The following is a 16,741-nucleotide window of genomic DNA, read 5'->3' as shown; positions in this document are numbered from 1 at the left end:
AACATTTGCATGCCAATATTTTGGCTATTGAATATGTAGGATTTGGGTTATGTTATTTAGAAGGTTCAACTAACCAATATAATATTAACAGAAGAGCATTAGCTGCTTATAATTTTTTAAAATCACTAAATATTAAAAATGAAAATATTTTATTATTTGGTAGATCTATAGGTACAGGAGTTGCTAGTAAGTTAGCATATAACTTAAAATTAATTGGAGTATCCTTAGCTGGAATTATTTTACATTCTCCATATATATCAATAGAAAAATTAGTTGAAGATTATTTTACTTATTCTTCTTATTTTATTGAAAACATTTATGATAATTATAAAAACTTATCTTTCCTAAGTAACAATGATGATTCAGATATACCACTTTTGTTAATACATGGGAAAGAAGATGAAATTATTCATGTCTCTCATTCAGAATATTTAATGAAGAACTTGAACAACAAATTTAAACAAGCTTCTTATCCAACTGATTCGTATCATAATTATTATTATGTTATAGATGTAAGTTAAAATAAAAAATAAAATAAAATAAAATAAAATAAAATGAAATAAAATTATCTAATTGTGTATATGTACATATACATTATATATATATATATATATATATATATATATATATATATATATTATATTATGCCCATTTCAATAACTACTTTATATATATATTATATAGGATCTTGGAATTCCAATAAAAATATTCCTACAAACCTTGAGCAAATCAAAGAATGCAAAATGTGTTGATATTAATATTCCCAAAGCTTATTTTTATAGAGAGTAATATATATATATATATAATTTTGTAAATATATATCAATATATATATATATATATATTTATATATGTATTATTCCTTTAGACTCATATATTACCGAATAAATGGCTTCGATGAAACATTCAAAAGGTTAAATGAAGACGAAAAAAATAAAAAGACAAATGACAAAAAGACAACTAAAGAAGAGTCACCTAAAGAATCATCTAAAGATATATTTAAAGATATATGTTCCATTGACAAATTAACAAAAAAAAAAGACTCCAAAAAAAAAGACAAAAAAGATAAAAACACAAATATAACTTGTACTAATATAATCAATAATAATTCAAGTAATGATGCAACTATAAAAAATGTAACAAATAATAATACCACAAATAAGGAACAAGAATATACAGATCAAAGTACACAAAAAAATAATAATACATGTTCTGAAAAAGGGGATTCAATATATAGTACTATTAAGAATAAATATATAAAAAATACACATGAAAATAATTTTAAAAAAAATTATACCTCATCAAAAAAACACTATCATAAAAATGATGAAGAAAAAAAAAACTCAAATATTAAAGAAAACAATATAATGCACAAGAAAGATGAAAATAAATTTTCAAAACAAAAGGAAAGTGATATTAAAAAAAACAAAAATATAGAAAAATATAATATAGAAGAAAATGTTAATAAAAAAAGTAAAGAAACAAAAAATACAAAAAATACAAAAAATACAAAAACCTCAAAAGGATATACAAACATTTTAAATAAAAATCATGACAAAGATATAATCAATGAAGAAAAAAAAAAAAAAAAAAAAAATATGAATAATATAAATAAAGTTACATTATCATCTTCAAAAAAAAATTTCAATGATCATTATGAAAATAATTTATTTGATAAATGGGATGGTAAAATATATTGTACCAAAAATAAAAAAGAAATAGAAGAATCGGATGAACAAAATGAATTTAAAACAAATGTTGAACAAAATATTTATTCCTGCGAAAGTAACCAAAGAAATAAAAAAGGAACTAATGATGATAATAAAAAAAATATATATATAAAAGAATGTAATATTTATGATATTAATAGTATAAATAATAATAAAAAGAAGCAAGAAATATTTGATAATGATAATATTAATACATTTAAAAGAAATTTATCATCCGGTAATCTAGACAAGGATAAAAATTATACTTTATATAATGAAAAATATAAAGATGAACATCCTAAACATGTATATGAAGAAAATAAAAAATTCCCTATTATTAATTATAAAATAAATGACTTCAAATATTATATCAAAAATAACATTATTAATAAAGAAAAAATTGATAATATTGTTGAAGTGGTAATCAATAACTTAAATGAAAAAAAATAATTTTGTGATTCAACATATATATATATATATATATATATATATAATAAAATTTGTTATTTTTTTTATTTTATTCATTATTTTTCTTTTTTATATAAATGTTTCTTTTTATTAATATAATTTAATAACATTATTTATTCATATTTTTCATTGGCATTTTTTATATTAATTTTATATAAACATCTTCTGATATATATATATATATATATATATATATATTCATTCTCTTTTTTATTATTTTTTGTAATTCGATTATTAATTTGAATAATTAGATAATATTATTTTAATATTATGTTTATATTATATATCACTCCAAAAAAAGAATAAAAACGTAGTAATCTTAGAAACAATTTAAAAACATTATATATATATATATATATGTGTATGTATGTTTGTATGAAAAAAAGAAAAATATATATTTCTATACTTAATTATACAACATATATATTATCCTATAAAAGGTTATTAAATTTCTTAAAACCATTTAAAGATATGAATAAAACGAAAAAAAAAAAAAATAATGCTTAACTAAAATATAAGGGAATTATCTGCAAAAAAAAAAAAAATAAAATAAAATAAAACAAGGTGGCATATATAAGAATTATTTCATATATATAATGTTAAGTGAAAAAAAAAAATTTTATTACCTCCAGTAAATGTAAATATTGTGGACACATTGGGCATTTGAATTGTCTTGATCTTTGAGCATGGATTTTGTCTACACAATTTCTAGAAATAAAAATAAAACAATACATATATGTATATGTATTTTTTTTTTTTTTTTTTTTTTTTTTTTCCATTTATTTGTTAACTCTTATATTTTGTTCTTTTATATTTACTTGCAAATTGCATGACCACAGGTAAGTAAATAAGGAGGGTTATCCCTTGACGATTTATCTCTACTAATAGGACATGTAAAAGAAGAGTGAAAAAAAAAGCAACCACTCAAATCTACCTCTACAGCTAGAGAATTAGAAAGTAAAGATCCATTTTCATTAGGGTTTTTATTTTTTTCCTTTTCTAAACTCTTTTCATTTGAATTATTAGAGAAAGACGAATTCTTCACTTCTTGTAATCTTTTATTATTTTCTTTTAAAATAGCCTGAGCCTCAATTAATTTTTTTGAGCTTATTAATCCACCACAAACTAGAATATCCAAGGGGCTAAAAAAAACAATAAATAAATAAATACAAATAAATATAAATATGCACATATATATATATATGATTTACATTTTTATGTTACCTTTCCAGATGAACATAAACTTTTTTTTCGTTCTCCTTTTTCAATAATTTATCTTGATCATTTTCATTTTTCTTTTCTTTTACAAATTCTTTATTATTTTTATGTACTTGTTTTTCCTTTTCCTTTTTTTTATCGTCATTCGATTTATCAAATTTCTTTTTATCCTTGTTGGGTTTTTTATCAGTTCCTTTCCTTCCTTTTGATTTTTTATATTCATCGTCACTATTACTGCTGTCGCTTTTTTTATTAAATCCTAATATAGGAAAAAAAATAATATAATATATAATAAATGTTTACCAGTAAAATAATCACACACAAATATATATATAGATATATATAAATATATATAAATATATATATATATATATATATAAGTATTATATTAATTTTTATTATTACCTGCTTTTTCTGATTTCACTTTTTCCTTTGCTGCTAAATTTTCCTTTTTATTTTTATTACCTTTATTATAATATCCTTCATTCTTGTTTCTCTTCATTTGCATTTGCATTTTTTCATCATATAAAAAGTTTGAATAATATCTTCTCTTTTTTATATTTTTCTTATATGATCCATAATGAATTCCTTTTTTATCCTTCTTACATAATGTATCAAAGTCATCTTTATTCTTTTTTTTCTCATCCTTTTTGTCACATAATTTTTGTGTTTTTTCATTTTTTTCAATTGTTCTATTTTCATTCTTTTCAATATTTTCACTCTTATTTTCTTGAATTTTTTTACTTACATTTTTTTCGGTCATATTACTATCATTCTGGTTTATATTTTTCACATCCTGATCAACATCTTTCTGGTTTACCTTATTTTCATTCGTTTTATTTTCATCATCATTATTTTCTTTACATACATTTTCTTCTACTTCCACATTTTTTACTTTATGTATTTCTTTCTGTTCCTTTATATCCTCTTCACACTTTACTTCATTCTCCAAATTATTTGCAGAAACTTTCTTATCATTCCTTTCTTCTTTAATATTACTTTTTTCACTCGTTTCAATTTCTTTTTTCTCATCTGTAGTTTTTTCCATGTCACCTTTTTCATCATTCAAAACAGTTCCTTCAACTTCATTCATATTTTTTGTTTTGTTTTTCTTTTTTAACTTCATATTATCTTTTTTATCTTCATCGATTTTATTTTTATCTTCGTCATTTTTATTTTTATCTTCGACATTTTTATTTTTACCTTCGACATTTTTATTTTTACCTTCATTTGTTTTACCACTTTTTTTTGATTTTTGAGTTTTTTTTTTCCCTTTTTCACTTTTTTTTTTTTCATCTGATTTTTTTTTAACAAAAAGATTTTTTTTTGTTAATTTTATAAAATTTTCTAAACCCAAACATTCTAAAGAATCAGAAAGATTTAATTTATTAGTTGAAGTTATATTATTTTTTTTTTTTTTTTTATTCTTTTTTTTCTTCTTTCCTTTTAATTTACTTCTTGTGGTAGGTTTTCTCTTTTTATTCATATCATAACTACTACTGCTATTAGGAGAGTTGTAAGGTTGTTCATCATGTATGTTTTCATCATCGTCATAATAATTATCCTCTTCATCATAATAATCATCATGCTCATCAAAGTAATCATCATCCTCATCAAAATAATCATCATCTTCTTCATCATAAGAATTATGTTCATCATAAAAATCGTCACTTTCATCGTCCTCGTTATCATCATATTGATCGTCATCATTATCATCATATTGATCGTCATCATTATCATCATATTGATCATCATCATTATCATCATAATGATCGTCATCATCATCATCATATTGATCGTCATCATCATCATCGTCATCTCCATCATCATCATATTCATCACCGTCAACTTCCATTTTATCCTTTCTTGTACCCCCCTTTTTATTCCTTCCCCCCCTATCCTTAGCATCATCCTCACTTTCGTCATCACCCTTTTCTCTCTTTTTTAACCTACTTCTTCTTTTAATCTTTTTTGCTTTCCACTTCAAACAAATACGTCTAAATTCTGTATTACTTTTATTAGTAGACAATGTATTTTGTAACGTATATATATCCCTCGTTGTTAGAGCGTGCGTTAATAGAATTCGACTTACATCTATAGATGTTTTTGCAAGCCTTGTATTTTTTGAAGCTAATATAGCTCTATTATTTGCTTGTATGTTTTTAGTATTTAACAAAGCATTCATAGTATTTTTTTTCAAATAATCTTCTTTCATTATATCTACTTGTTCTTTTACTTTATTAATATTTTTTTTAAAGTTTTCTTCCCCGCTAGAATAAGAAGAAAATTCATCATCACTTGAAGATGTGTAAGAATCACATGAACAAAACGATTTATAATAACTACAAGAACTTGTTGTAGATTCATCATTAGTATATACATCATTATCTTTAAAATTGACACATTCATAATATTCTTCTTCATCCTTTCCATTTTTTTTCTTTTTTAATATACACATATCATTACATTCGTCTTTTCCACATATATGTGATATTTGGTTATCTATTTTGCTCTTTTCTTCATATTTTTTTTCTTGTGATAATATAAGAACATCTTTCTTGTCTATGGATACTATGGGTGTGGATTTTTTTTCCATGCCTAATGTGGTTACATCTTTCTTTTGATGTGATGACACATGTATATCTTTCTTTTGATATGATGACATAGGTACATCTTTCTTTTGATATGATAAGGATAAATCTTTTTTTTGTTCTGTCGATATCTGAACAGTCTTCACTTCTTTTTCATCTTTTGAGGATGCAGATAAAAATTTACACTTTGGTAGCTTGTTTTTTAAAACGTTTGTCTTTTTGATGAAGCAAGAATTATTTAAAGAATAAAAGGTATTATTATGGTTCATATAAGATGAACTATGATTATTTTGATTGATACAACACTGAAAATTATTCACAAAATTTTGGATATAAAAATTTGGGATATTTTCAAAAAAAGGATAATTATTATTATTATATAAATTCTTAATATGAAATAAATAATTATTATAATTATATGAATGATTATTGCATAATACACTTGATTGATAATTTATATTTGTATTTACATTTTTATTATAATGTTTAAATAATTTATGAAGTGCATAATTATTTATTTTAGTATCTTCATGATCATAAAATTGAGATGTACGATTTAATATTTTATATGTCATATAATTATTATCATTATATGAATATTGAGAAGTTTCGTTTTCATTTAATTCATATAAATAAATAGATTCATCTGCTCTTTTTATATTATATATATTATTATATGTTGAAATATCTATATTATCTTTATCCATATTTATTGCATTTTCTTTAATAATATCAAAATCATCTTTCTTAGAATATATCATTTCTGTAATAACATCTTTAGTACAATTATGAATATGTGAATACCATCCATTATTTAATTTTTCATCATCATCATCATTATTATTATTATTATTATTATTATTATTGGTATCATTTGATTTAATATTATATTTTTTATTAGATCCTTCTTTATAAACACCTACTCTTGAATTATTCTTATAAGCATAATTATCTTCATTTAAACTTACAATAGGTAATATTAAATTAGAATTATTTATATTATAAATATTACAAGAGCGACCATCTAAAATATCGTTATTCATTTTGTTATTTCTTATTATTTCATTAATATTATTTTCTACATATATTTCATTTAAAGGACCAAGGAAATTATTTTTTTTGGTCTCATACAAATGATTAGTATATAATGTTGTAGCACATAAATTACTATATTTTTCTTTATAAATATTATTATGAATTAAAGGGATATTATAACTACGATCCATTTTTATATTCAATGCATATTCTTTATGAAATGTAACATATGAATCATTTTCCTTTTTCTTTTTATTTTTTCTATTATTTCCTTTATTTTTACATTTACTTTTAATTTTACTTTTATTATTTTTCTTTATTTTAATTGGTTCCTTTTTACCTATTCTATTATATATATTTGTAAATTTCTTTTTTATGGTTCTTTTCAAAATAAACTCATTCTTTCCTTTTTTATTCTTTAAATTTTTTTTTTTTATATTACTTCTGCTTCTTCCTCTAGATATGTCTTCATTTATTTTTTTATACATAATAGAAAATGAGTCATTTTTTTTTCGTTTTTTTCTTTTATCCTTTTTTTTTTTAGAACATACAGATGAGGAACATTTTTTATCATTATCTGTAGGACATCTTGATATATTTGATTTGTCCTTATTGTATTTATTACTGCACATTTTATGTTTACAATTTTTATCAGTGCAAATTTGGATTCCACCTTTTTGACTAGTACAATTCTTATGAGTATTTTTTTCATCTTTATTACATAATAATATACTAGATTTTCTTTTTCGAGTGTTTATTTTTTCTTTAACACATTCTTTTTTATCATTTAACTTGTTTGCATTCCTTTTATTAGTTTCTTCATTAGTTATACTAATTTTATTAGAACTACATACCAAATGGTTACATGAAATATTATCATTTCTTTGTTGTCTTGTATCCTTGTTATTTATATTTTTATTTTTTTTCGTATTTACGACGATTCCTTCTTCATTAAAGGCTCTCTTAAAATAATTAAATACTTTGGCATGGACACTAGAAAACATATTTTTAAAAAATGCATTATCAACTCCTATACATATAAATGTGCTTAATCTTGAGATATGAGATTTATTTTCTTTATAATTTAACATTAAATCTCTTAAACATTGTAATGCTTTTTCTTTATCTTCTTTTGAATATATCAGATAACTAATACAGTGTAATAAATAAATCAATTTCATATATTTCTTTTTTGTTGATTCACTACATTTATGATACCACTCAATACATGAACTTACATCATAATTTTTTAAATTATACATAATTCTATGTAATTCTTTATATCCTTCAAATAATTCTTCTTCTACCAATGCATGTTCAAATATTATTTCCTCATTCTTTTCTGAGAATTTTATTTTTCTTAAATATTCTTTTTTAATTTTACTAAACAAACCTTTATGATTCATTGGAGCATTAGGATTAATATTATTTAGTAGTACACTATTAAATGTATGATAATAATTATAATTATTATTATTATTGATATTATTGATATTATTGATATTATTGTTGTCATTTAACGTATCAGGGTTAATCACAACATTATTTAAATTTTCAGATATTTCGACATTTCCATTGTGTAAAATATTTTCATTTATTATTTCTTCGTTTGATATTGAATCATCCATTTGATTTTCTTCCATATATATTTTTTTCTTTTTTTTTTTATTCTTCAGAATTTCTTTATTTAATACATAGTACATAAAAAAATCACCCTTCTGTAAAAAATGAATCAGAATTAATCTAAGAATAATAGTTTTTTTAATATGTATATCTTTAAATATTTCAGGTGTCTCCTGTTTTATTAAAGATATAATACCTCTATATGATAATAACAATGCATTATAAAATATTTTGTTTTCACTATTAATTTTTTCTGTAATATTTAAACATTTGACATCTTTTATTAAATCTTTTATAATAACATTATTTTTATTTATTATTTTATTTTCATCTATACTTTCGATTCTTTTTATTTTATCAGTGCATTCATTATTATCTATATTAGTAACAGTATTATTTATATCAATATTATTTTTATTATTCTCATTATTATCATCATTTTTTATTTCCTTTTCTTTTTTTTTCTTTTCCTCTAAAAGGTTTTTAGCTTTATTTATTTTTCCTATTAACTCATCAATATTTTTAACATAAAAATTAAATATTTCATTTTGTTTTGTTTTGAATTCTTTGATTTCATTTTCTATTTGATCAAAGTCTAAAACCTTGGAGTTGTCACTTTCTTTAAAATAATTTTCATCGACCATTATATATTACGATGATTAAATATTTGTAATGTCTACTATTTTTTTTTTAAAAATAACTAAAAATATATATAATATATATGAGAAATACCTTTGTGCGCTTCAACTAAAATATAAAATGATGCTTATAATAAAAAAATCAAAGTTGAATAAAATTATAAGAAAAAATAAATTAATTATTATAATATATATATATATATATTATTTAAAGTATATATAATTTTGTGAGATAAATATGTAATTTATATAGGATAACATAAAATATTCAACATTTTTAAACATTTCGCACATGTATCTCATATGAATTATATACATACATATATATATATATATATATATATATATATATATATACATTTAATTTTGTTATATTGTAAAAATTATATCTTATTATATAAAATCATTCTCACATATATATACATATATAATATATATATATTTTACATATTATGAATATTTCCCTTTTGTCTATTATTAATCACAAAAACGGTTTTCTTTATAAAAAATAATAAATAATAAAATAATTCTACTTTTGGTTTTATATAAACTTATAAGACATGTCAATATTTTTAAACATAAGAATATCTTAATATGTATTATATATATATATACTTTATTTATTTTTATTTTTTTTTTTTTTTCTTATGTACATATATTATAGTTTGTTATATGTGCAAAAATTATCAAAAGGATATCTCCCTTTTTTTCTGTGTAATATGTTTTTTCACATTGTAAACATATATATATAATTTAATTATAAGTATATTAAAACATAAAAAAAAAAAAAATAATAATAATAATAATTTAAACACATATGTATATATTAAGTGTATGTTTTATTTCCAAGTGAAGAATTCTCTTTTTATTGGTATATAAATACACATATATATGCATAAATTTTAGGGGTCAAAAAAAAAAATAAAAAAATAATATGAAATATAAAATATAATACATATACACATATATATATATATAATATAATATTCCTTATAGCTTATTCTTTTTTTTTTTTTTTTTTTTTTTTATCTTATTTCTTTTTTTTTTTCCATCATTATATATATTTTAAAAACATATACACATGTAAAATAAATTTTTATGTGTACATATAAATTTTGAGTTAAATTTTAACATTCATATGGTCGCTGTTATATATAAAAAAAAAAAAAATATATATATATATATATATGGAGCAAATACAAGTAACATCGACCTATTAAAAGAAAAAAAAAAATAAAAGAATACAATAATTATGTATCAACATATTTATGTTTATTTTGTGTAATCCTTAGTATTCAAGAATTGAAGATTTATTTAATTTAAAAAAAAAAAACACGGATCATATTGATAAGAACGATCTAATAAAAATATTAAAATCGTTAGGGTATATAATAAAATATATACATATATATATATATATATATATATATATATATATTATATATTTATTTATATTCAATCTAAATGTGAAGAGTTTACATCTTTATAATATATATTATATTTTTTTTATAGTTTTAATGTGTCCAGTGAAATTTTTGATGATAATAAAAATACTTATACCTTGGACGAACTGAAAGATTTCGTTGATAAGTTTCAAACGAATTATTATGGAAAAGAAAAAATTGAAAACTCCATTAATTTTTTAAACCCTAAAAGTATATATTATAAAATATACATATAATATTTATTTGTATTTTCATTCAATTTAACTTTTATATATATTCTTATAATTTTTTTCGTTTTTTTTTTTTTTTTTTTTCTTATGTCAGAAGATATAATAAAAAAAAACGAATTGAAAATTCTTTTATGTGAAAATGGAAATAAGTTTACAGAGAGTGAATTTAAAAAGTTCTTAATTGACATACCTGTAATGATATATTATTACTCCATATTTATTATAAACATATACCAAAAAAAAAAAAAAAAAAAAAATCAAATTAAATTAAATTAAATCAAATCAAATCAAATAAATAATTCAATATTATATTCCTGTTGAATATTTTTTTTCTTTTCTTTTTTTTTTTTTTGACCTTCATTTTAGATGGATGTGGATGAGAATATACACCACCATGATTTAATCGAAGCGTAAAATAATAAAATAAAAAATATATGTATATATATATATATCTATTTTTATGTATATTTATACATATTGATAAGGTATCAACATCCTTCTATATAATATATAATATATTGTATAAATTCTTTAAAAAAAAAAAAAATTTATAGTTTATCTAATTATGTTGATTAAAAATATGGGAAAGAGTAACATAAAAAACAAAAAAAGTAATAAAATATAATCAAAAAAATAAAATAAAATAAAAAAATAATAATAAAATAAAATAAAAAAATAATAATAAAATAAAATAAAAATAAATATATAATATACATAATACTTAATTATTTGTTTTTTTCTTCTCATTGAGAACTAACATACTTTTGATTATTGTTTAGGATATCAATTAATAAATTAAAAGTATCCTGTATTACCTTTTTATCTTTAACATTCATAAGGTTTTTCAATTTGTCTACACTTCTATTTTCTTGATTGGAATAAAAATAAAATAATTTCAACATATTAGTTGTATCTATATCCATTAAATTATATAACAATTTGACTTTTTCATTATCTATTATATTCATATTTGCATTTAAATAATTGTTAAATAAAGTATCTAATTCTAACATACCTACCTAAAAAATTATAAAAAAAAAAAAAAAAAAAAAAAAAAAAACAATAAGAAAAATTCAGTATAGTTACACATGTGTATTTGTTCTTATTGTTTTTTCACAATATGTATCTCTTTAGTTCCTTTATTTTTTGCTTTTTTTTATATATATTATTTATTTTTTTTATATTTTTTTTTTTTTTTTTTTTGGACTAACACTTTTAAATTTACATCTCAACTTTTTCCTTAACATGTTGAAATCCTCAGGGTCCATATTTTTAAGAGTAGAAAATTCTCTTAAAAAGGTAAAATATTTCCTCATTTCTTTTTTTTTTTTTTTTTTAATTTAAACAAAAAAACAAATTAAACATATTTTTATATTATAAGATCATGATTAGTAAGAGAGAATCAATAATAAAAGTCATCAGCAAGTGCATATATTCCATAAATTATTATAAATAAAAATATATCAAATATATATATATATATATATATATATATATATTTATTTTATTTTATTTTATTTTTGACGTCCTTATGAGGTTTAATTTTTTTTTCGTTTTATTTTATATATATATAATAAATAATGTTCATTAAGTTGATATACTAATAGGAATATTTTTATATTGTTACAATTACAAGATTTCATAAATGGAAAAAATGTATTATATATATATATATATATATATATAATATATGGGTATGTACATATATAATAATATGATACATTTTTAAGTGTACTTTATATAATCCTTATTGAAAGATTACAAAAAAAAAAAAAAAAAAAAAAAAAAATATACATACATATATATATATATATATATATATATATATATATATATATATATATATTGCATGAAAATATTAATGGGGAATTGAGAAATGTTTATATGTAAAAAATTAAAGGTCTTAAAATAATATATTCTTACAAGTGTTATATTATATATATATATATATATTTATTTATTTATTTATATATAATCCATTTGCTTTGATTTATATTTTTGAATAATGGGTAAGGGAGCCGTTCATCCTAATGGCTCTAACTTTTGTCGTTTTTTAAAATACAATATTGTAGATAAGATGAGGACGCTTGTTAATACAAATTTATATGACACTCCTCGTTGGTTAGAATGGTCTGAGAGAGCTCCACCTATGGAGATATATAATATAAGTTTGAAAACAAAATATAATAATAATAAATATATGGAATTAGTAAAATTTTTATTAAAAAAATATCCTCATTTAAGATTTCAAGATTGTTATGTGGAAGGTAATAATAATATTAAAGGATATGATTATTTTAGAAATGATCATATAATTACGCAAATGGCTACTCATCAGTTATATTATATGAACAGAGGCTATTCTAGAAAAGAGGCATTAGAAAAAACAGAAAAAATATTTTATGATAGACGTATGGACATAGAGAAACAACAAAAAATAAATATGTGTTTAGCTATTGATGAAAAAGTAAAGCCTATATATACTAATGGCTATCAGTATTTATATGAAAAAATGGCTGATAATGAAAAGGCACATTTGAGTATTATACTAAAAAAATTAAGAAATATGAAAGAAAAGTTACAAAAAAAGGGTAACAATGAAAGTGAGGACCAAAAAAAAGGCACTGTCACATAAAAAATATAAAATATTATGACACACACAGACATATATATATATATATATATATATATATATGTGCTGTATATATATATATATATATATATATATATTTTTTTTTTTTTTTTTTGTGCATTTATATATATATTATCCATTTGAATTACCTTTATGTTGCTATCAATTTTATTTGTTAAATAATTTATTATTATTATTTTTTTTTTTTTTTTTTTTTCGTAAAACTATAAAAACACAACAATAATACTATAATATATATTTATATATTTTTTAGTCTTATTTTATGTCTTGAATGTCATGTATATATCCTCGTTAAGGTGGTCATATAAGACATTGTTCAATATCTCTTCAGACGTATATTCTGGCAAATTGTTTATACTCGAACATATGGATGCCCCTACAAACTGACGTAAATTAGGAGAAATATTAGAAAGAAGAAAATGTACATTATCTTGAAAATTATGTGGGAATTTTTTTTCATTTCTTAATACTTGAACAAATATTTGAGAAACCTTCGATAAAATACCTTTAATATTACTACAACCACCTACCAATAATATATTTGAAAATATATATGTTTCAAATATATTTATTTTTTGTACTATACTTGAAAATAAGGAATAAATATTTTGATCATATTCTTTTTCAAATAATATTTCACAAGCTTTATATCTAGTATAAGGATCTATAATTATATTATAATTATTATATTTATATAGTACATATTTATTACATGCCATATCATTACTATCCTTTTTTATATAACAATATTTTATTTTCATAATTTCTATATCATCATCTGTCATGTTGTCAATAACGTTAATTATTTCTTCTAGAGGATATAAATTTAAATAATACTTAATATTATTATCATCATCATTTATATTATAATCATCTATATTAGCATCATCTATATTATCATCATTTATATTATCATCATTTATATTATCATCATCTATATTATCATCATCTATATTATCACCATTCTTCTTTCCATTTGCCAAACATAATTTCATACCATCATCGATTGAAATTATATTTTCCCCCTTTTTATATCTTCTTATATATTGCTCCTTTAATAATTTTTTTATTTCTATATTAATATAGAAGCCTCCATTATGTATATAAGTATAATGATGATATAAAGGTACTCCATCCATTATTGGTAATATTCTACAATTAATATAGCCAAGGTCAAGAACTACACACGTTTTATAATTACATAAATATAAAGGAGATATTAAATCGTTAATATATGATATACATGAATATTCAGGATTTTCTATAAGAGATATACAGAGAGCATATTTTATAATAGTAGGAATAAACATATTTAATACGAGTATAACTTTTTTCGATTTATTATTAGTTTTCATAATAATATTATGAAATATATGAAATATATATTCGTCAAAATATGTTCTCCATAAATATAAGTCTTGATTATATTTATATTCATAATGATATATCTTCATCTTATTATGTCTCTTTTCATTATCACAAAATTTATTTTTTTCATATATATTATTCGTATCACATAACATTTCTTCATTATTATAATCCAAATTATCACTACTTATGTATTTATCAAGACATTCATCCGTTGGATTATCCTTTGTTACTATTTTTATATCTTCTTTGGATTGATCCTTACTTACATGCAACATTTTTTGCGATTTCTTGTTTCCATATTGTTCTTCCCTTTTTCTATTTATATAATCCATCATTTCATTAGCCTTGTAGGTGTCTTCAAAAAAATTATGAAATCTTTCATTGTATACAAAAAAATTTGGAGTTAAAAAAATGGATACTGGCTTGTAAAGTCCGCACATGCCTACATATGTATATTTTCTTCCTACAAGAAATAAAAAAATAAAAAAAAATATATATATATATATATATATATATATATATTGTAGACAAATAAAAAATATTCTTATGGATCTTAATATATATCAACATATTAATAATTAAATATATAAAAAAAAAAATTCACTTTATACATTTTTATAGTATAAAATAAATACAGACATACATATATAATACATGTACCTATTTGTAATACATAATATTTGTAATAATTTTCATTATCATTCTTTTGAAACGTATCCATTATATATTATATATTTTAAATTGTTGTTGAAAAAAATAAAAAAATTAAAGTGTAATCACTATTGTAAGTCAACTTATTATTTTTATTATTTTTTTTTTTTCCTATGAACAAAATATGAATATTTATTCTTAACCAAAGAACATAAAACGTGATAATAAACATAAATGAGAATGTTTCAATTTTTTTTTTTTTTTTTTTTTTTTTTTTTTTATGTGTCCTTAAATATATATATTAATTTAATTTTATAAGCACAAGAGATCTATATTGATAGATTGAAATTTACATGATGATTTTAAAATATAAACATATATATATATATATTTATATTTATTTATTTACATTTTTATAATAATACTATTTGTACCTATGGACAATTAAAAATTTTTTTTTCTTCCTATTTTTATTTTAATTCTACTTATTACACACATGTTAATCAAAAATTTTACGAGCATCAAATTTTTTATGAACACCAATATTATTTTTTGTTTACTAATATAATTACCACCCGCGAAAAAAAATAATAATAAGAAGATATCGATATATATATATATATATATATATATATATATATATGTGCTGTTTATAGGGAGAATAAATATTTTTTTTTTTTTTTTTTTTTTTTTAATATACATTTCTATTTTAAGATATAAATTGATTATCTCTTCATTCAACATAATATATAACATGTTGTGACATATTTAATCACTTGAAATGATTAAATTTAATTTTTTACTTTTTATTTTTCCTCACGGAACTTTATATAATTATATATGTGTTCTTTAGGAGAGAAAAAAAAAAAAAAAAAAAAAAAAAAAATGTGACCTTAAACATCCATATAATATATATATATTTATAATTAAGTGGCTTAAAGTAAAAACTACATTTACATATATATAAAATATATATTACTTGTTTATGTTTTATTTATTTATTTATTTATTTATTTTTTTTTTTTTTTTGGATTATTAATTTTGAATTTGTAAGACATTATAAATGCCATACGTATAAATAATAAGGGATATATTAAGAAATTTATATTT

General features: G+C 19.5%; 6 protein-coding genes across 6 annotated transcripts in view, besides 1 other annotated feature; 3 read left to right on the top strand and 3 right to left on the bottom strand.

Annotated features, from left to right (window-relative positions):
- The window catches only part of PADL01_0726400 (alpha/beta hydrolase, putative), a gene marked incomplete at both ends in the record, with an annotated part of 2,784 nt that extends 626 nt beyond the window's left edge, over positions 1–2,158 (top strand). Inside the window, 3 exons of the mRNA XM_028681304.1 lie at positions 1–512; positions 685–785; positions 868–2,158. The exon at positions 1–512 is cut by the window's left edge and continues 250 nt beyond it. Coding sequence (XP_028537695.1) covers positions 1–512; positions 685–785; positions 868–2,158 — 1,904 coding nt within the window. The remainder of the gene's footprint in view (positions 513–684; positions 786–867) is intronic.
- A 521-nt stretch (positions 2,159–2,679) lies between these two features.
- PADL01_0726300 (zinc finger, C3HC4 type, putative) lies at positions 2,680–9,287 on the bottom strand (the record flags this gene model as incomplete). The annotated part of the gene is made up of 5 exons (XM_028681302.1): positions 2,680–2,703; positions 2,803–2,884; positions 2,995–3,318; positions 3,401–3,653; positions 3,800–9,287. The coding sequence occupies 5 exons, from the start codon at positions 9,285–9,287 to the stop codon at positions 2,680–2,682; spliced, it is 6,171 nt and encodes a 2,056-aa protein (XP_028537694.1).
- Positions 5,125–5,227: a repeat region.
- A 1,132-nt stretch (positions 9,288–10,419) lies between the features above and the next one.
- PADL01_0726200 (conserved Plasmodium protein, unknown function) lies at positions 10,420–11,370 on the top strand (the record flags this gene model as incomplete). The annotated part of the gene is made up of 5 exons (XM_028681301.1): positions 10,420–10,422; positions 10,574–10,665; positions 10,794–10,936; positions 11,051–11,148; positions 11,323–11,370. 5 exons carry the CDS (start codon positions 10,420–10,422, stop codon positions 11,368–11,370), a joined length of 384 nt encoding a protein of 127 aa, XP_028537693.1.
- Positions 11,371–11,699: 329 nt separating this feature from the next.
- PADL01_0726100 (conserved Plasmodium protein, unknown function) lies at positions 11,700–12,272 on the bottom strand (the record flags this gene model as incomplete). Its single annotated transcript, XM_028681300.1, has 2 exons — positions 11,700–11,975; positions 12,168–12,272. 2 exons carry the CDS (start codon positions 12,270–12,272, stop codon positions 11,700–11,702), a joined length of 381 nt encoding a protein of 126 aa, XP_028537692.1.
- Positions 12,273–12,961: 689 nt separating this feature from the next.
- On the top strand, positions 12,962–13,591 carry PADL01_0726000 (conserved Plasmodium protein, unknown function; the record flags this gene model as incomplete). Its single annotated transcript, XM_028681299.1, has 1 exon — positions 12,962–13,591. The coding sequence occupies one exon, from the start codon at positions 12,962–12,964 to the stop codon at positions 13,589–13,591; it is 630 nt and encodes a 209-aa protein (XP_028537691.1).
- A 278-nt stretch (positions 13,592–13,869) lies between these two features.
- PADL01_0725900 (actin-like protein, putative) lies at positions 13,870–15,701 on the bottom strand (the record flags this gene model as incomplete). The annotated part of the gene is made up of 2 exons (XM_028681298.1): positions 13,870–15,443; positions 15,641–15,701. 2 exons carry the CDS (start codon positions 15,699–15,701, stop codon positions 13,870–13,872), a joined length of 1,635 nt encoding a protein of 544 aa, XP_028537690.1.
- Between the last annotated feature and the right edge of the window lie 1,040 nt (positions 15,702–16,741).

Source organism: Plasmodium sp. gorilla clade G2 (assembly GCF_900097015.1).
Source record: "Plasmodium sp. gorilla clade G2 genome assembly, chromosome: 7".
NCBI classification, from domain to species: domain Eukaryota; phylum Apicomplexa; class Aconoidasida; order Haemosporida; family Plasmodiidae; genus Plasmodium; species Plasmodium adleri (nom. inval.).
This window is presented reverse-complemented; position numbering and strand designations above follow the sequence as displayed.